This window comes from Lutra lutra, chromosome 9 (assembly GCF_902655055.1).
Source record: "Lutra lutra chromosome 9, mLutLut1.2, whole genome shotgun sequence".
Taxonomy (NCBI): Eukaryota; Metazoa; Chordata; class Mammalia; order Carnivora; family Mustelidae; genus Lutra; species Lutra lutra.
Window position 1 is genome coordinate 62,409,813 of NC_062286.1, and position 20,037 is coordinate 62,429,849.

General features: G+C 46.6%; 1 protein-coding gene across 8 annotated transcripts in view; it reads left to right on the forward strand.

Annotated features, from left to right (window-relative positions):
- Positions 1–20,037, forward strand: part of BCL11A (BCL11 transcription factor A) — a 102,832-nt gene that overhangs the window by 70,667 nt on the left and 12,128 nt on the right. For 6 of the 8 annotated variants that reach the window (XM_047744540.1, XM_047744538.1, XM_047744542.1 and 3 more), the window contains one exon: positions 16,484–16,585. The exons of the other annotated variants lie outside the window; for them this stretch is intronic. In XM_047744540.1, coding sequence (XP_047600496.1) covers positions 16,484–16,585 — 102 coding nt within the window. The remainder of the gene's footprint in view (positions 1–16,483; positions 16,586–20,037) is intronic. 8 annotated transcript variants of the gene reach the window in all.

Here is a 20,037-nt window from a genome sequence, read left to right on the forward strand (position 1 = left end):
GGAGGAGGTAGTTTCTGTTCCACAATCACTGCTATTTCAATAAAAAGCAACCTGGTTTATCTGTAAAACCTACTTCCCTTTCTGTGAATGTGACCATTTTCAATAGCAGAGGACCCTGGTGTGTGTGTGTGTGTGTGTGTGTGTGTGTGTGTGGTGGGGGTAACGGGATGGAAGGTGACAGAAGGGAGATGCTAGTGAGTATGGAAGGAAGAGAGACGAGAGGTGGAAAAGAGAAGGGGAAGAGAGAAGGCAAAGAGACAGGTGGGAAAGAGGATTGAAATCTGAGCTATTTTTAGCTGAATGTGAATGCAGATTTCGTCAGGCTTGCTGGCTGTGGGGAGACACTGTGTGGGGACAGTCACCTTGCATGTAACTTCCTGCAAAGCGGCCATGGTGACTAAATTCTCTGACACTGTCAGAGTTTGGACAATCCTGCCAGCTCCTGGAAGGGCAGCCCAACAACTGTCACAGGCAAAGCATCAAAAGCGTGAGCTGTCGATAGTGACCTGCATTTGCAGAAAATCTGAGGGCTTTCTAATTAACAGGGGAGCTCTAAATTACAGGAAAGCTGTTCGACAAGCCCCCTCAGATGCTGTAAGTGTCACGGCGCGGATCATCATTACATCTAACAAGCTTCTGATTTTTAACAGAAGCTGTGAGGTGAACGTGCTTATAATGGTTCAGTTTCGGGGCGGGGGGGGGTGCAACCCTCTACCCTGAAAAGGAAGAAAGAAAGAAGGAAGGGAAGAAAGAAAGAACAAGAAGGAAAGAAAAGAGGGGGGCGGGAAATGAAAAGAAATTCTCACGCGAGTGCTTGGGGCAAGCGCTCAGACCCCATCCCTGAACTCTTGCCTTTGTTGCTAGCGGAAGCATTCAGATACATCCTCTGTTTTAGCTTTTCCTCACTGTAATCTGTGTCTGCTAATAGGCCAGCTCGTTCATTTGATGTCCCCCAGAGACAAGCATCTTCTGCAAGTTATTTCTGACCATCACGTATTCTGCAGGGTCTGAATTGTTGAACGCGGTGCCCCAAACCAGACCAACTTGACCATTACAGTCAAAACACATACTATAGATGACAATTGATTAGGGTTCTCGACTTGGATGGAGAAACGGACTAGGGGCAGCTGTACCTGAGGACTTGCCTGAGATAGCTTGGTGTTCATCTGAGATCAGGCCTCCTGACCCTGGCCCTGTGCAAAGAGTTGGGTCTTTGCACAGGGCCAGGGTATTTGAACCCCAGTCCGAGGCACTGATTGATTTAAAGCAGCTTTCAGAGGCCCGAGAGGCATGGCTCATTTGTATGCCTTCCTCTGTGGGTACTCCCCTTGGAAGACCATTTCTCTACCATGGGATATCCACTGGAAGAGGAGAGGGCCATAAACCTTGATGGCTGGCTGCCATGGTTCAGGAAGGGCTGCATTTGGGGTGGTAGTTCTTTGGCTTGTGTGGACTCCCCCCAAACTACCCATACCGTCCTTGCAATTATTCATGGGAAATAAAATAACGTAAATCATGCGGCCTGATTCTTCTCAAACAGCTTACAGAGTAATCACAGGCTGACATGCAGGTTTTCTTGCAGTGTCTTTATCAGTAAATCAGATTTTGAGCATTTATCAGCAAAAGTTAGATTTAAACATCATTCCTGTAATGTGTGAAAGAAAGATTTGTTTCAGTGGGGACTCTGCCAATCAGTGATCTTACAGCTTGACTCTGCTATCAATTATTGCTGCAATTATTTGTCTAGTTGGATATTTAAAATGTCATCAGAAAGAGATGATTACATATTCCAGAAAGCAAGGCACTGTATAATCAGATGAACTGAATCCAGTTAAATGTAGTGTGGTACCAACCTGTCCTTCAAAGTACGACGGTTGAGCTACCACCAGAGCCGAAGCCTTCTGCCTGGTTTTCAGGAAGCTGATCTTAACCTTGGGAGGCAGTGTGCTGCTGGGGTCGGGTGATACTCAATTACGGGAAACTTTCCAAGTCTGAAAATGGAATTGCTCCTTCAGATACACGAGAAGTGCATTCTGGTTATCTCATTCAGTTCATCTGCAAATCTATAAATAAGAAGTCCCTCTATTCTTCTTGCTTCCTGTGGATTTAAATGCCAAATCCTGATTTGTGGCGAAGTTGTCACATGCCCCTTTTCCCACTCTCTCTGCCTGGTGCCCAAGATCTAAGCAGTGGCGGTAGAAATTACAACTCTTTGGAAGCCAAGAAAAAGCTCCATTTCTCACTTTTCTCCAATTCCGGATATTCTCGGCCCTGCTCCATCTATCAGCCTTCTCCCCACTCCTCCTCCACTGCACACCCTCCTTCTGTCCGCTCCACGAACAGGAAACAAATACAGCTTCAAATTTATTTATTTTTTTTATGGAGGAAAAGAGACCACAACCTGAACGAACAACACAAAAACTCCAACCAAACTAAGCTCTGTAGACAAAATTGTCCCAAATGTTCCAAATGTATAGAAATGTCTCCTTAAGAGTCTGACCCTAATTCTGGGTGTCAGAAGTGCCCCAATGAATAGAACGTTCCATCTGAAAGCGACAGCCAAGCCCTCCGCTGGGAGATGTTAGGCCATCCCCATTCCTACAATGCCTGGAGGGTACAGGGATGCTCTTTGTATCTAGGTGGATTTTGTGAGTTAGAGAACAAGCATGGTGGGCTGGCTGGGAGGGTGTTTCCCAGTCCACTTCCTATACAAGCATGCTGAGCTCTTATGAGTCCACAACACCTTGGTGGTCAAAAGAGTCTCCCACCCTAACAGAAAATGTACTGGGGGTCTGTTAAGAAATTAATCTCGGGGTGCCTGGGTGGCTCCGTCTTTCATTGTCCACTTTTGATCTTGACTCAGGTCTTGATCTAGCAGTTGTGGGTTCGAGTCCCACATTGAGGTCTGTGCTGGGTGTGGGGCCTACTTAAAAAAAAAAAAAGGAAGGAAGGAAGGAAACAAGAAAGGAAGGAAGGTAGGTGGGTGTGAATCTCATCTGTGGGGGCAAAAAAAGCACCTTTTAAAAAACACTGGAGCCCTGGGTTGTGTGCACTTATGGGAAAGAGAAAGATGGAGGGGTGGAACATCCAAAAAAAAACCCCAAACCCAGAAAACTTTTAAAAAGTCACAACCCATTGAAACAGAGAAGAAACACTGTCCGTGCCGCAATCAGTGTTGGCCAGGAGTGGGGAGTGGACAGACCTATCACCTTGGTCCCCTCTCCACACTCACTGGCTGTGCTCCAGGACCCTGGCCTTGCCTGGGTTTCCCTGCCAGGCCCTGCAGCGTGTAGCTTGGTAAGCCAGGTCAGCTGACCACACTGCCCTTTTGTGAGAGGACAGATATTGCTTTGGCCTTTGAAAGCAGGTCATCTGCTTGTGGTGGGTGAGGTATACTGTATTAAAGCCACAGAACAAAGGTGTGAAGGGCCTGGTTTAGCTCTTGAGTGATGGAGACGAGGCCCTGGGGTCTGAATGTCTGCACTGTTCTTGGGATTCCTGCTCTATTTTTATTTTAAGGGTGCATGTTTCTCTCTTTCTGCCCTCTAGCATGTCCCAAGCAGAGGTGGGGGCCTAGGCCTGTGGGTGGGCAGGGAATCTGTGGGGCTGTCTCCAAAGCCCACAGCCATGGTTTCACATGCCGCAGCCCTTGCCAGGCCTTGGGCTGGGGAGCCTGGGGCCTCACAGAGCACAGCAGGCCTTTGCATTCTTTCTTTCCCAGGCCTCCGTGGGGCCACGCCAGGATATGGTGCAACTCATGGGTGATGAGGTGTGGGCGGCTGCAGGTGTTCTCCTGCATCTGAAACGGGGAGGCAGCTGAGATCAGCCTGCCAGCCTTTTCTGCACCTTCCATGGCCAGCTTCCTAGCCTGGTTTTTAAGCCCTTTTAGTGTAGCAAAACCATGGGTTCTAAATAGAATTATTTGAACTGAAGAACTTCACACTGTTCTTTCTCTTGGGGCAGAAAGATAGGGGTGTAGGTGGGGGATGAGAATAGAGGAAAGTGTGGGAGATTACTAAAAAAAAAAAAAAAAAAAATTGAGAGAGGGAAAGGAAAGGGACCCAGATTAGGTAATTGGGGCCAGTTCATTAGAAGACTTAAGAAAATCTGACATTGATTGTAACTCTTCTAACTGTAATTATATGGCATTTGGAAGGTGAATTATTAACCTGATTGTCCATAACAACCATTGAGTAAATATACAATTAGAGATTGCCAAAATTGTACAGTGAACTGATGGGCCAGCAGCCACCTTCAAGGGGCTGTAATCATCTCCCGGGTCAAGGCTGACCTGGAGGTTCCTTGGTTAGTGAATCATTTACTGGAGTGACCTCAGGGAGGGAAGTTTCCCCTGGTCGCTGCTGGCTCCGTGCAGCTCCATCCAGCTAGCTCGTGGAGAATAAAGAGTTCTCTAACATGAAGAAAAGTCCACTGAGCAATGCTCAGGTTCTGACTGTTTTTTAAGAGGCTTTTCTCTGCCCAGGGTGGTGTCGGGCCATGAGAGGTGGACAATACCGTCTTGGTTCTCAGAAGTCTGGGAGTTTAGTGGAGGAACCCGTGCCGGTGGATGCATGATGATCACGGGGGACTCTGGGCCCAGGAGAAATGCAGTGCAGAGCTGAAGATGGAGGAATGGCATAGCCTTTGTCATCCCCTCCATTGTCTACCCAGGGCCCTGTGTGAGTGTCTGTCCATGCCCCCAGCCCTAGGTAAGGGAGGGACCCCCCCTGGGTAATCTCAGTGGGGCCTCCTCCTGGGGAAGTCCACAGCCCTCTCACACTGAGGAGCCAGCCTGTGTCAGCCAAGAGCCTCAGGCCATAAATGCAAAGTATGGTTGAACAAAAGCAGCTTTTGAGTGAGAAAGCTGAGTGGAGTTGTCCCAACCTGTCAACTTCAGATTTCTTTCCTCCTCCCCATAAATCAAAAAACGGTTGGTAGAAGGGAGGGACAGAAGCGTTTCATTTTCAGATTTTGTAAGAAAATAAAATCAAATCAAAAGAACCTGTCCCACGCTGATATCTTACATGCCAGGTTTGAGCCTGAGGCAAATTTTTGTGGCCATGTAATAAGCCTCTTTAAAATGGTGACAGACCCTTGACTCTTTGCCTTGAATTACACTGATAAAAGACATTTTATTGCGTTAGAGCTGGGGCAGGAGTACAGGACGGTTCTTGCCTGGTCGGCCTCTTTGAAACCGCATCAGCTCTGCTGTCCACACTTCCCACCGCCTGACAAGGTTTGAGCACCATGGCGGTGGAGATCTGTGGGCCCGTGACAGAGGGGGCTTTCTCCCAGCAGTCGAAAGTTGAGGCTCTGGAAGTAAAAGGATTTCAGCCTGAGGGGCTTTTTAGGGAGAGTGGAGTGTCTCCGTTCTTGGTAGACATAAGAGATCCTGACACTGGTGGCTCTAGGTCAGTCTCATGGTTGGGACCACCAGGAAATAGAGTGCAGCTGGGAAAGCGAACCCTCTCAGACCTCATCTCGCCAGCTGTCTTAGAGACATTCCAAAGACAAACGATTCCAGGGTCTCCCTTGTAGTGTTGGATCCCTATATGCGCCCCCCCCTTGATCCTTATGGAATAGGGACAGGGGATTCTGGCCCCTTTGCCCAGGGAGGCCAGGTCTCCACTGGCTGAGCCCCCAAGTGAACCTGTTCACTGGGTAGAAAGGAGTTGAGATGGTGCGTTCTTGGTTTGAAGAGCTTGGAGGTGTCTGATAACTCTGGGTGTTACCCTTGCTGAATCAACAGAATTAGTAAAGCCAAGAACAGCTAGCAACACCCACCCTGTGGCTGGATTGGGAACTCTTGAATGAGTGTAGATGATACATGTGGCATCTCTTTTTTATTCAGGAAATTCTTTCCAGGTTGGTTAGTGGTATAAATGAAGGATTAGAAATTGGGTAAAAAGCCAGGAAAATGACTAGGAAGCCAAGAAAATAGGCCTCAGATAAATAGGCTATGTCCTCCTCTCCTTTGTTCTGTGGGATTCTGTCAGGGAGGTTAGGGCTGAGGCCAGAGCTTGGCTGCTCTGTACCCAGAAGGAGGGAAGGTGCTGAGGGACTGAGGAAGACAGTAGCAGAAGTTGGAGGAGCTTGTGGGCGGGCAGAGGCCTGTTTCTGAAAGAAGGACTAGCTGCCTTGGGATGAGGCCTGGCCTCACAGGACCAGAACCCTCCTTGATTCAATCTCACCTCAGGCAAGAGGGCAGCCTAGTTTTGTTCCTAAAGAAATGTCAGAGCCTGACCTGCTAGACCATTTTTTTTTTCTTTTTAGTTTGTAGAGCTTTGAAGCCTTAAATTAGTTCTCATAATTTCCGAGCACTTCTGTATTAACCATAGGACATAATAGGTTTTAATTCTGGAGAATGGCCAGTTCTGGTTCTAAGAATCTCTTGGCCAAGATTGTCACAGAGCCTTTGGCCTGAAGACTATGCCTTCCCCACTGCCTGAAACGCAGGTGGGAGGGCGCGCGCGCACACACACACACACACACACACACACACACACCACTTTATAGTCCCAGAAAGGCAAGTGATTGCCTGTAAATGGCATTTAGACTTGTGTCTAGACAACACACCCTGCCTTGGCTCACCTTGAGGGCTCCTAAGGTGAGTGCTGATGAGGGGCAAAGCTTGGTCCCCAGGAAGGTGGACTGGACTCTGAGCTCCAGCCCTGCCTTCATGACCTGCAGCAGGATGCTTTTGGCACCTTCTGCTTCCTCCTTGGGGAGGTGAGGATAACACCTTCCCTCATCCCACAGGATTACTGTAGGGCCAGAATGTGAGGAGGATGCTTTGGGAAGAAGAAGGATATCCTTTCTTAAGAAGGGCCGGGCTGGGAGGCTTGACACAGCCTACCTGGGGCTGTCTGTCCTTTGGGGCCCCCTTCCCTTGAATGGCTGCACAGATCAGCCCTGGAAGATAAGACTAGAAAATTCTCCAGCTCCGTGGGTGGTCAACCATGCCTATGCCCTCCCTTGTCTCTCCAGCATCACACTGCCCCAGCCTGTCGACCTCCTCCTCCACAACACCCAAGAACACTTGAAAACATCAAGGGTCTCTTTATAAATGCCAAGCTTAAGTTTTTTAAGTTTATTCTGGTATTTTCTTGAGACTGATGAAAATGGTGGTGTGGAGGCAGAAATTATGTTTGCCGTGAACTGACACAGATAAAAAGGCTCGGGGTGGCCTCTTCAGAGTAATTTGGGAGTTGCATGTTCTGCCGGCTTTGATAGACAAGTCCTCTGCTCTGGCCGGTGTTATCAGAATTAAACGTTCACTGAGCAAATGGTCAGTCTCATTGGAGCCATCTTCCTGGCCCAAATGCCTTTCCCTCCCTCCCTCTACTTAAGTCAGGAGAAACTCAAGTGTGGTTTTCAATGCTTTCCAGGTGTCTGGGAGCATGATTTTCCATCCTTTTCTTCATTTATCCTGTGGGTAGTGGGGGGCATGAGTGGTATCTGTGAGTGTATTTGTGGGAAGCTGGACAGTTTGGGTGACAGAAAGGAATTCAGGGCAGCTCCTTGGATCACTGCCCCCTTCTCACCACAGAGGTATTGCACTGAGCCCCACCTTAAGGAAGCCCAATACCCACAAAATCTCATCAACGGCAACTGATAAATTAGAGGGTGATTTTTCACATTACAGAAAAGATTGTTAACTTTTCAAAAGGTTTCGCCACAGGGTTCCTTTAAATAGTGAGCTCCCCCACTGAATTTAAAGTGTTTGTTTACAGATCATTAACTACTTGACAGAGAGGTTGGGGAGGGGGTGGAGGAAGAAGCACTTAAAAGGTAAAATGTTAGAAGCCCTGCCAATTTTCGATGGGCCTGGAAGGGTGATGAAACATCTCTGAAATTATGTTGGTTAGCAAATGCGATTCCATTTACAGAAACTCACTTTACACATGGCTTTCCAGGAAACCTTCACATTGGTTGAAGGCAGGGACCACAGGACCCTGGGGCCTTGCTGCCCTGGTTTGAGGTGGCTGGGAAAGGACTCTGGCTTTCCTAGAGTCCTGTGTGTGCCCTCGCGAGCTGTGGGTGCCAGGCTCTGGCATGAGGCCGAGCTTTGCCACTGGCCGTCTGGCACGGACAGCTGAGACCTTTTCCCTTGACATTTAGCCTGAGTTTGTGGAAAGTTTTTTCCTGGTTCTCTGTGACCTTCAGTCTCTTTGGCTCTGGACCCACCTAGGTTTCCTCCTTGAAGCTGAGACAGGTGAGCCTGGCAAGATTGTGTCCCAGGAAGGTGAAATCCACCACCAGGCCTACCTTCTGAGCTGAAGAATTAGGCTGGCAGCTGAACCCAGCCCACACTGGTGTGTAGGTTCTTGCTAGTCCCTGCGAGGGCATGAGGAGCACAGGCCATCCTGGCCAGTGTTTAGGATGGCCCATAGCAGGTCTCTTCACTGCATCCCAAACTCCTCTCCTACATCTGGTCTCAGAGAGACTCCGACTGGCCTGGGAAACTGGAGGGAGTCATCCATCGGATCCAGTCTTCTCTTTTTAAGGACAAGAACACTTGTCAGAAAGGGGATGGGATTTACCAAGGTCATGCACCGCTGGTGAGTGGCAGAGTGAGGATGGAAGACTCTGGATTCCTGACTTCATGCCAGCGGCCTCTCCAGAGGAGCGAGTCCCTGATGTCTTAAAGGAAGAGAAGAATCTGGACAGTGAGGGTCAGTGCAGCTCATGGGCCTGGGCATCTTTAAAAGTAGTTCTCCTATTCTCCCAAATAACCTGAGAAAGAAAGACCCCAGGTAAAAGCAAAACTACATGTGCACATGTGCAAACGCACGCACGCCCGCACACATGCATGAACACTCCACCCCAGACAAACAAAATGCTCAAATAAGGACTCAGAGCAGGGGGTGGGGGAGTGTGAAGGGACCCGACCTTCCCCGTGGCTTTGAAGAGAAGAAAGGGGGAAATTTGGAGGGAAGGTCAAATCGGTGATTGAAGAGACAAAGCAGGGTATGAAAATCTCCACATTTCTCTCACAGTCATTTGTTGAAAACGTGTCCGCAAGTACAAGCCCATCTTAAACTGCCAATGATACATCTGATATAGATTATTTAAGCCAGGGAGGCAATACCGCGAAGAAGAACGTGGCTATCAACACTTGTTTGTCTGACTCAGAGAAATGAAACAGTGAATTCTGCCTCAGCGGACCACCCACCATTCATCAGGGGAGAAAAATGGAGGTGGGGGGCGGGGACAAAACAGGACAGGCGAACTTCCATGAAGAGTTTCACAAGCGTCCGCAGGGCTGTGTCGCTTCTTTTAAGAAAATGTGATATTTGGAAGTATGAACTTGTCAAAGCTGAAGACTTTGCAGAAGTCCTCAGAGGGTTTATTTAGATGAGCAGATCCTCTGTCGTCAACTCAATGGATCGGTGTACAATATTTTGATTTCACTGTAACTACCTGTTGGGCCCCCATTTGCTCTGTGCACACCTTGGCCTTTGCTCCTCTGAGCATCTATACCTACTTTTGCTTTTGTCTAGAAGTTCCTTCCTCTTGGCTCTCCAGGTGCAGTTCGTAAGTTACCTCTGCCTGAAAGCCGCTCTCCTCCCTTTCAAGTGGAAGTAATTTCTCTTCCTTTGAATTTTCGTAGCAGTTTATCTGTGGCTCTCTCATAACACACTTTCTGCATGGGAGTGGAGCGATTTCTGTCCAGGCCTTATCTTCTCTACTAGTGGAAGGCTGCCTCGGGAAGTCTGTGTCTCGGTTTTCTTTGTGTTACCGGCAGACGCTGGCCCATTGCTTTGGGCCTCACAGGCCCTCAGTAAATAGTTGTTGAATGAATGCATGGAAGAATGAATGAATGGAATTAACCTGGGCGACACATTTTGCGCAGTGAGGTACACAGTTAAACAAAGGGAAAAAAAAGTCCTAAGACAATTTGTCTTTATATAGCTGCCCTTCCAATCTCCTTGATAAGTTCCACCATTCTAAAGCAAAAGCCTGAAGTGTAATAAAAATTTATCTAATTCACAATCAAGTGAAAATACTTTGGGCACAGAGCCAAAGAATATTATTGGAGTGCACTTTTTTCAACACCCTAAATTTAACCAGCTGGAATTCTTTTTTTAAGTACCATCCTATTCAACCTTTTGAAATGAAGGATTTGCCTTTTAGTGGGAAATCTGCATTTCAACACAAAGATGGAGCACAATGTCTTTGGTTTAGTTATTCTTCAGAAAAGCAAGCTCTTTTTTTTTCTTTTTTGAATTATATGCTTTGCTTATGTTAAAGACACAGACTGCAGAAATTTTGTTTAGGCCTGACAGATTGGTAGCTCGCATTTTTTGCATTTTTATAGATAAAGGGGCATGAAAAGTGGCATCTCTCCTCCCCTCATTCAGTGAGTTCCTACAGTAAGAACTCAAAAGGTAAAGTTAGTTTTTAGATAGTCAAGGCTCAGCTAAGAGGATAGAATTGGTCAAAAAAGAAGAGTTTTTCATGTATAATTGTTGAAATGAAGTCAGTGATGAAGTATCAAGGAACGTAGAGATCATGAGCAAGTTTCAGCAGAGAAATTCTGTTAAGTGTGATATCTCTAGAATTCCTGCTTGCTTTCATTTGTACAGGATACACTTTTTTTTTTAAAGATTTTATTTATTTATTTGACAGAGATCACAAGTAGGCAGAGAGGCAGGCAGAGAGAAAGTAGGAAGCAGGCTCCCTGCTAAGCAGAGAGCCCAGTGTGGGGCTCGATCCCGGGATCCTGGGATCATGACCTGAGCTGAAGGCAGAGGCTTTAATCCACTGAGCCACCCAGGCACCCCTGTACACGATACATCACAATTGGTAAAACCTCAGCTAGTAAAAAAAGCAATGGTGGAAAAAATGCTTGTGTAAAATGCTCATTTCTAGAACAAAAGGGAATGCAATTTTGACAATATCAGAAGGTTAATTAAGAAGTCTGTTAGCGATGATAAACCTGGTACATTTTCAGTTTAGACTGACATGACTCAAGACACCGGCATAGCTAATGTTTGCTCTATAATACTGCGATAAGTCACAGAATCTCAGAGAGGAGCTGGTATTTATTGTAAACGGAAGGTCAAGAGCTAGAAAGACATTTAGTGGATTTGCTTTCCGGTTAAAGAAGCCTCTGTCCCAGACTAGCGGCCCTACTGTTATTTTGGTAACAACAAACCAAATCCAAATCCAAATCCAAATCCTGTGATTTGGATCCACTAATATTGATAGAACGGGAATTGGTTCATTCAACAATCCGTCTAAACTTTCAGGATGAATTTTTAAGTGTAGTCGGTAAGGTGGCTGGGGGAAGAGGGGATTGCAGAATTTTGGAACTGGAACAGAGGGTCAGGGTCCTTTATTTTGGCCTATCACCCAATATCGAGATTCCCTCCCCATCATGGTGGGTTGTCATTCTTTTCGTTTTCTTTTCTTTTTTAAAAGGTTTTATTTATTTATTTGACAGAGAGAGACAGCGAGAGAGGAAACACAAGCAGGGAGAGTGTGAGAGGGAGAAGCAGGCTTCCCACAGAGCAGGGAGCCAATCCCAAGATCCTGGGATCATTTCCTGAGCAGAGGCTTAACGCACTGAACCACCCAGGTGCCCCATGTCATTCTTTTCTTCAATACCCATAGTGAATGGTAGGTAATAGCTTCCCAAGGTAACCCATTCTACATGGGGACAACTCTGTTACCTTTGTGCCCTACCTAGTTGGAAGAACAGAGAAGTTTTCTAAAAACGTATGTTCAAGGGATACCTGGGTGGCTCAGTCAATTAAGTTTCTGCCTTCGGCTTGATCCCAGGGTCCTGGGATGGAGCCCGGCATTGGGCTGTCTTCTTGGTGGGGAGACTACTTCTCCTTCTCCTGCCTGCCACTGCGCCTGCTTGTGCCCGTATCTCTTTCTCTGTCAAATAAATAAATAAAATCTCTTAAAAGAAAAACCAAACATACGTTCAAGAAAGGAAACATATACATGTGTATACATTATAGTAAATATCACACATCTATACGTCCATGTACTCTGCTAGAGAGGCCTGGGGGGGTTTAATACCTGATAAAGCTTGGCCACCAGAACAGTCATCAGGCATGTTGTAAATGATGCTTCGTACTTAGCTGTTTGGGCTCCTTTGTAGATCAACAATATTACTTGTCGATGAGGAGACTATAGTGTGGCTGCGTTTCATACCCAGTGATTAATTTCAGAAACAAACAGCATGGCAATAATAAAGGAGTCTTTGAGATGCTCTTGAGGAAACCTAGAACTTGATTTAAGGACCTTAAATTCCAGGGACATCCCACAGGGCTGAGAGAGCTCTGCATCCAAAGTTGGTACCCATTGTATATAGAAATGTAAAGTGACCAGTGTAAAACATTAAATCAAAACCATTCCCAATTTACTGCAGATTTTTAATGAGACCTGAAAAATAAGATTCATTATTTTTTATTCAGCCGTAAAGACACATTGTAACTTAACAATGCATAAGGCATTTCCAAGGCCCCAAGTGGAAATGCTGGGTCTCTAGAGAACTTTGTGAACCAGAACAGGTTAACACACCTTTTGCTAGAAGCATACAGGCATTTGAAAAGACCGATCCAGAAGAGGGCAACACATCACATTTGTGAGTCCAGACAAGGAAACAGAGCCCAGCTCCTACTCTGTCCCTGCCGTGTGCCACAGCTGCTTTCTCAAACATTTCAGCTTTGGTGAAAGTGGTGAGGACACCATCTGTCAGACATAAACCAGTCTGGATGTTGTCTTGTGCAAAGAGCATTCCCTGTTGGATGGAAAGCTTGGGTCTGTTCTCTGTCCTGTCACTGAGAAAGGGTGGCCCTGAGATTCCACATGAAGGGATTCTTAGCTATGTCCCAAGCTTGCTCTGTTTTTGACTGTTCTAAAGGAGGTGAGTCCCAGACAGAAGAGACGATAGTCTTTTTTTTTTAAAGATTTTATTTATTTATTTGACAGAGAGATCACAAGTAGATGGAGAGGCAGGCAGAGAGAGAGAGAGAGAGGGAAGCAGGCTCCCTGCTGAGCAGAGAGCCCGATGCGGGACTCGATCCCAGGACCCTGAGATCATGACCTGAGCCGAAGGCAGCGGCTTAACCCACTGAGCCACCCAGGCGCCCCGAGACGATAGTCTTGTAGCCATTCTGGATCTCTGCCAGAAGAACATGCTTCCAGCTTCTATGCCTCCCTCATCCTAGGATTAAACTGGAACTGTGCCCACATATCACCTAGAGGAGTTGTTCAACATAGATTGCCGCCCGGCCCCCACCCCCAGGTGTTTATTCAGTGAGTCTGAGGTGGGCCTGAGAATTTGCATTTCCAACGGGCTCCCAGGGAATGCTGATACTGGGCCTCCAGTCTGGAACCGCTGCCCTGAGAGTGCCACCAAGGAAACGAAAGAGAGCATAGCCAGACTGCTCACTTTCCAGCCCACCACTCCCTGGGGAAAATGAAGAGCAAAGGCCTTCAGCCAGGGGTGGCTCAGGCAGGTAGACCTGCTTGTTGAGTGAGATGCTTAGAAGCATTCATTGTGAGACTTTGCCTAAAACATGTTGAAATCATTGCAAAAAGTTAAACCCTAGGGAGGCGATTAACAATTTAGCATTTTCAGTTCCAGTGAGAACTGCCGTCTACTTACCAAGGGGAATGTGTTCAGTGGGAGAGGCTGCAGAGTCAGCTGGGGTTCCCCACTGCCTTTGTTTTGACACTCTTCCTGGAGGAAGAGAAATGCAAGGATGGGTCTCTCAATAGCTTGTTAAGCTGATAGGAACAGTTTGTCTCTCTTTAGCTGGCTAATTCTGCAGGGGAAGCAGCGGTAAAGGGTGAAAGCAGAGAGATCTGGGTTGGGGGCGGGTGTGGGGGGGGTGGGGTGGAGGGGGGTGGGAAGCTAAGAGGCTCAGGAAGCAGATCAGGTGTCGGTTTCCAGTTTTAAAGCTCAGTCAGTTTATTTGGACCTTCAGAAGGCCCACTGAGCACCTTTGGGTTGGACTTTCTCCCAAGACATTGTTAGGAGAAATTGTTTCTCTTAACGGGTCAGGAGAAAGGGAACCCCCCACATTGGCACTTCTTGGGCGGGAACCAGGGGAAGAGCTAGATGGATATCCCAGGAAAGAGCACAGGATGGGAAGTCAGGAGATGATTCCAATCTTCACTTCAACAGTCAGCATAGCTGTGGGCCAGCCACTTAATTTCTCAAGGTCTCAGTTTCCCCATCTGTAAAATGAAGGCATAGACTTGAGGATCTTGAAGGTTTCTTACAATTCAAAAGCCAAAAGCAGGGTCGTGGTGCCAGATACCCAGATACTGTTCTTGACGAGCCCTTGCTTTGCCACATGGCCTGGCCTTGTGGAAGAGTGGACAGCCCCCGGAAGCTCGGCTTGCTCAGGGCCGACGAGTCTGTAGACAGGTTTGCCAACCGAAGGTAAATGTGAGTAGTCAGACCTAGATTAGGTGAAGAGCCCTCCCATTTCTTGCTGGAGGCCTATCAAGGCACCTCAAGGCTCTTCTCAGAGGAAGTGGCAGGGAGTTTGAAATCAGACTGTCCCCGTGCAGGGGTCCAGGTCCCATGCTGCATTTCTGCCAGGGTCACAGAGCTACCTCAGTTGTGTGGGTCTCCTAAGGAAAGGATTTCCATCTTAGTCTCATGATGAGCAAACTTAGGAAATGGCTAAGGCAAGAGCAAGCGCAAAGATGGGTTCTCAGACTTTTTTTTTTTTTTAAGATTTTATTTATTTATTTGACATAGAGAGATCACAAGTAGACAGAAAGGCAGGCAGAGAGAGAGAGAGAGAGAGGGAAGCAGGCTCCCTGCTGAGCAGAGAGCCCGATGCGGGACTCGATCCCAGGACCCTGAGATCATGACCTGAGCCGAAGGCAGCGGTTTAACCCACTGAACCACCCAGGTGCCCTGGTTCTCAGACTTCTTGTTGAAAAACACAATGACTAATTCTGCAGTGAATTTTACCCTCTACTCTCAATACCCTGTTTATAATATAAACGATCAAATGAAGACTTACTTTTTTTTTTTTTAAAGTCCAATCTTTGCACTTTTCACGGGTTCATTTTGTGGTATTTATTTTGTTTGGAGTTAGAGCGGAGGATGTGTCTCTGGAGATGGTCTCCGAGAGCAATCTCCTCCTTTGCAGGCCTGGTAACAACAGAGTATAAGATCTTCCACGAGCACCACGCCATTGTTACCCACCGGGCTCTCCATGAAAGGGAGCCTTGTGCTGACTGCCCTGGCTGTTCTTGGCAGCGTGAATCTCTATAAGGAGAACAGGATGTATTTTACACTTGAGACCTGCTATCCTAGAGTCTAACAACAACACTTTTAAGTGCTCTTAATATTAAGCTAATGGAAAACATACTCTGTTTACTCACCATCAAAGTCTGTTTTTCTTCTCTCCCTCCTCCCCCAATCATCACAACCTCCCAGCCTCTAGAACACACTGAGTGTCTCCTGCTCCATCGATCTACACTCTGTCTCAAGGTTGACCTCTCCATGCTTGGTTGGCTCAAGGTGGACTTGGAAAAACTAGGAACTTACCACATAAACCATGTAATCCCCAGGTCGCACAAACTAAATATTTCTTTTCTCACAAAAGTCTCAGTGCTAGAAATGCTTGATTTGCTGCTAGATTTATGTTTATTAGTGTGAGAAGTTGTTTCTCCTCACCAGAGAGCGACCAAGTGCAGTAGAATGGAGAAGGTGGGCCACTTTTTCTGGGTGCTTGGTTCTCTCCTTGTCACGTAAGAGTAGGATTCCTCACCCTCAAGATGTGGATTTGGCCAAAGTTATTCGGACCCCAGAAGTCTAATCTTTATTCTCCACTGCTTTGTGTTGTAAGAAGCCGTGTCTATGTGGGGTATTCCACTGATGCGATTCTAGAGAAGAATCTATTCTAGATTCTTGCCCAACCAAGTCCGCGATGCCCACGATTTCCCTGTCTTTGAAGGCGCTGTCCTAAGCACAGCTTGGGAAGAGGGAGCAATGGGACAGGGAAGACAGAATGGGCCTCTCTGTTCTAGAAGGAATGATTCACAGATCCACTTATTTCCTACTTGCATATTGTTTTTTGTTTGGGCTTGTCTTTTATAGTAGATGTATGCATGTAAACCAGCCTTGCAGATAAATCCCCTCCCTTTTGCAGTCTACCCCCAGTATTACCAATTTTCCCCTTGCTATTTACACGTCTCTTATTGTAAGACAATAAACAAACAATAACAAAGAAGCAAAGGAACCAAAGACCAACCCCCCCCATTAAAACAAACCCCTTTTCTTTTGTCTAAAAAGACCAAAATCAAAAACAAAACAAAATTGTGGAAATAACTTCATCGCTGTTTGTTTGATGCAGGCCTTGGGCCTGTTAACTATCTGCAAGGCTGTTGTAATGATGTTAATCTATTTTAATGGAATTGAAATGTGATATCCTGTGGTTTACGATGCACATTGTTTGTAGCTTTAGTGCTTGATTTTGGGTTTCTTTCACAGATAAACTTCTGCACTGGAGGGGCCTGTCCTCCCCTCGTTCTGCACACGGAGCTCTAATCCCCACGCCCGGGATGAGTGCAGAATATGCCCCGCAGGGTATTTGTAAGTTGAGCATTATTATTTCTTCTACAAATGTCCATGTGTATAAAGCTGAGAGTTTCTGGAAATTACCCTTACTTTTTAAGTACCGAAAAGAGTTACTTTCAAAACAGATTGGCATTCTCATCTGCATTATTCCATTACTCACTGGTACCCTCTCTCCCGCTCCATTCTACACCCCCTCCTTTTTTCCCCCCTCCCCTTTCCTCACTGGAGACACAGAACTGACAGCAGTTCATCCCTGGAGGTAGGGGGAGGTAGGGAGGGTGGAGGGCGAGGGAGGTGGCCTCCCCAGGGTCTTAGCTGTCTCCAGGGCTGGTAACCATATACCATCTGTGTGTTCCGGCCCCATTTTATTGCTGGACATTCGCTTGCATGGCCTCATTTAGGACTTGGAATTTATTCCATGGAGTCCGTGTTAGCAGAGGCCAGAACCAAAAGAAGTCAATGTAGAGTTACTTTAGAGCTGTGCTCATGTGTGTTATATGTGCATTTCCGTGTGTATTGAAGCATGGTATATTTGTATATCCACATGGTGCATTATATATGTGCATACATATGCAATTTCTACTTATTTTTCTCCTAGTTTTAGAGACAAATGCACAGCCTTGTTGCTTAAATTCAGAGTCCACCGTCACCCACATCACTACCACTAACACCATCCACGTACTTGTTCAAACCAATTTTATGGTGGGGAAATTTTTATGAAATGTAGATTTGTATGTTGGTGAAAATGTGTTTGAAAAGATGTTGTTTTAGAAGGTAATTCAGTTTGCTTTTCTATGGAGTAACAAATGATATGAGTCATGCATGGTACAAAGTCGGATGGGGGTGGGGGTTGATTCTACCCCAAACACAAAAAAGCAGCTTCCTGAAAAAAAGAAGTGCGGCATCTAATCTTTAGTTAAGGAATGTTATTTTTACTTTGAAAGTGTGTGAAAACTAACCTGTTGTGGACAGAAGAAAGGAAACGGGGAGTGTGTCATGGAAAGAAAAGAACAAGATGCTGCAGGTGTTCAGTTAGAGAGGGGCCTGGTTATTCGGTGGGATGGGAGACGTAAGGCTAGACCTAACCATCGTGAATGGTGTCTGCAGGGCAGGGCTTGCGCCCTGAGACCAAATTGGAAGCCAGTTGTTTGTTTTGTTAACTCCTAGGTAATCCTAGGTAACAAGGACTCATTGTGTGAATTTCACAAGTCCTCCAGTCCCGAGGGCTGGGCGGTGGAGGGGTTAAAACACCACTTCTGCCACCCCCTCCCCAACACCAGGCTGGGCCTAAGGCTGGCTTAGGTCACAGACTGTAGAGTTTAGGGGGTTGGACTCATGGTTTCGAGTCCCTACATGCTGACTGGGTGGGGAGAGCGCTCCTCGATTGGCTGGGGGTGCCTGGGGCCCCGCACTGGGCCGTGGGAACAGAACCACCCGTGGAGGGAAGGGAAAAGAGGGGAGTGGGGTGGTGGAGAGGAGGGTGGGGCTGAGTGGCCACTGGCTGATGGCCTGGGAAACAGTTCACCTCTCTCTCTTCCCCTGACCCTCCTGAGGGCAGGGAGTTGGATTCGAGGGGTGGGAAGCTAAGAGCCTGATACAGAGCCCTTGTCTGCTTCCCCTCTTCCCTCAAAGAGAGGGTGCCTAGATTGCTGGTGCCCATGCTGGCAGGACCAGTTTAGGAGTGACCAGACAAGGTATGTGGAGATGGGTTGTGGAACTCCAGAAAGCTCTGGAGCAAAGCTGACCCCCAGGCCACTCAGCTGCCTTAACCAGCTGCTCCCTTGGCTTTCAGAGCACTTAGCCCTTACCTTGTGGCTTCCCTGCTGGTGGAGCACAGTCGTGGGCCCTAATGTGCCCCTACCTGCTGCCCTCTAGCCAGGGCCTCTGCTGGGCCTGAGGTGAGGCCTGGATTCTGGATTCCAGCCTTCTTCTGGAAGCCATTCTGGGCATGCGACCTGGTCGGTCATCACGCTAGGGAACTCATCAAGGCTGGGAGCAAAGAAAACTCACGTTCCCGTTGGTCCAGGTAGTTTACATGTGGCTTTTATAAGCATCTGTCATCTGAGCATCACAGTTCTGTCAGGTACTGTTTTTATGCTCATTTTACAGATAGGAAGCCTAAGGGCCAAAGAAATGACTGGTTCGGAGCCCTGGTGTCAGACCTTGTTCTTCTAAATCCTGAGGCTGAGATCACAGGTCTCTTTAGCATTGGTGGCAAACTAAAAATGGGGTTACTCCTTCCTATACAGTAAAATAAAATAAAATAACAGCTGGTAGGTGAGCTAATAGCCGATTTTAACCGTTTGCTGCCTGGAGTTCCTGCACTGGGGGCCAGGTCTCCACTTATTGCTCTAAATCAAAACAATCCCTGTGAATGCCCAATGAGGCTCTCAAATTGAGAAGTTGATTTTCATCAGAGTAAATGAAGAATATTATTATATTTTACACATCAATAAATCAATGTAGCCCTAATTTTGCCACACAGGAAATCAATTCTGGTCTTTCTAAACCATCAAAGATGTTATGAACAAAGTAATTTCACAAATTATGGCAAGTAACACATTTATTGATGACTGCAGTTTAGGAATTGAGAATCTGTGAGCACCGTAATATAATATGGTGCACTGATGTGAGCCGAGTGAAACACAGATTATATGGTGAAACTGTAATGCATCATTTGCTATTAGTGGGCTGGTAATAATTACCAGTTTCAAAGCAGCTCTTTTGAGGTAATCTTTAGTCTCATTCGTAACAGCCCTTCTCATTGACATTATGATTACACTAGCTGCCCTCACGATCTAGAATATCTAGTTGATAGGAATACTAAAACGCGATAGTGAAAACTGTATGTTGTATGCTCATTATAAGATGAAATGCCATCTTCTCTGACCTGATGTATGAGAAGAGAGGGTAACAGTATGGTGTGAACATATTGGAGCATGAGCACATCACTGGCTCTGAAAGCAAAATTTTAGGAAGTTCAGAGCAGCAAAAAAAGGATTCCCCTTTAAGCCTTTTGGGGAGGGTGCAGGTGAGATCCTTGGAGCTGTGCCAGATACCTTTCGGCACTCACCAGTGGCCTTCCCATTCACGGTGTGTGTGAAACTGGCATTGCTAATCAAGGGTCCAATCCTGAGTTTCAATCAAATATTATAATCTAAGATATGATTTTAAGGCATTTGGAGTGATGAAAGTGTTAAGGACTTGTTCCAGCTGACAAATCTCCTTTTTACTTATCCAGTTGGGATTGTCAGGCCAAATGTATGATAATAACACAGAGTCCTAGGGACGCAAAGGAGAAAGCCACAGAGGGTCACGTTAGTTGGAACCGGATCGGTTTTTTCCTGCCTATTTAGGACCCAAGTCATTGTTCAACAACAACAAAAAATTTATGAAAATACTCTCAATGATGCTTTTTATTTCCCTTTGAAGAGAGGAGGCAAACAAAAATAGGCAGATAATGTGAT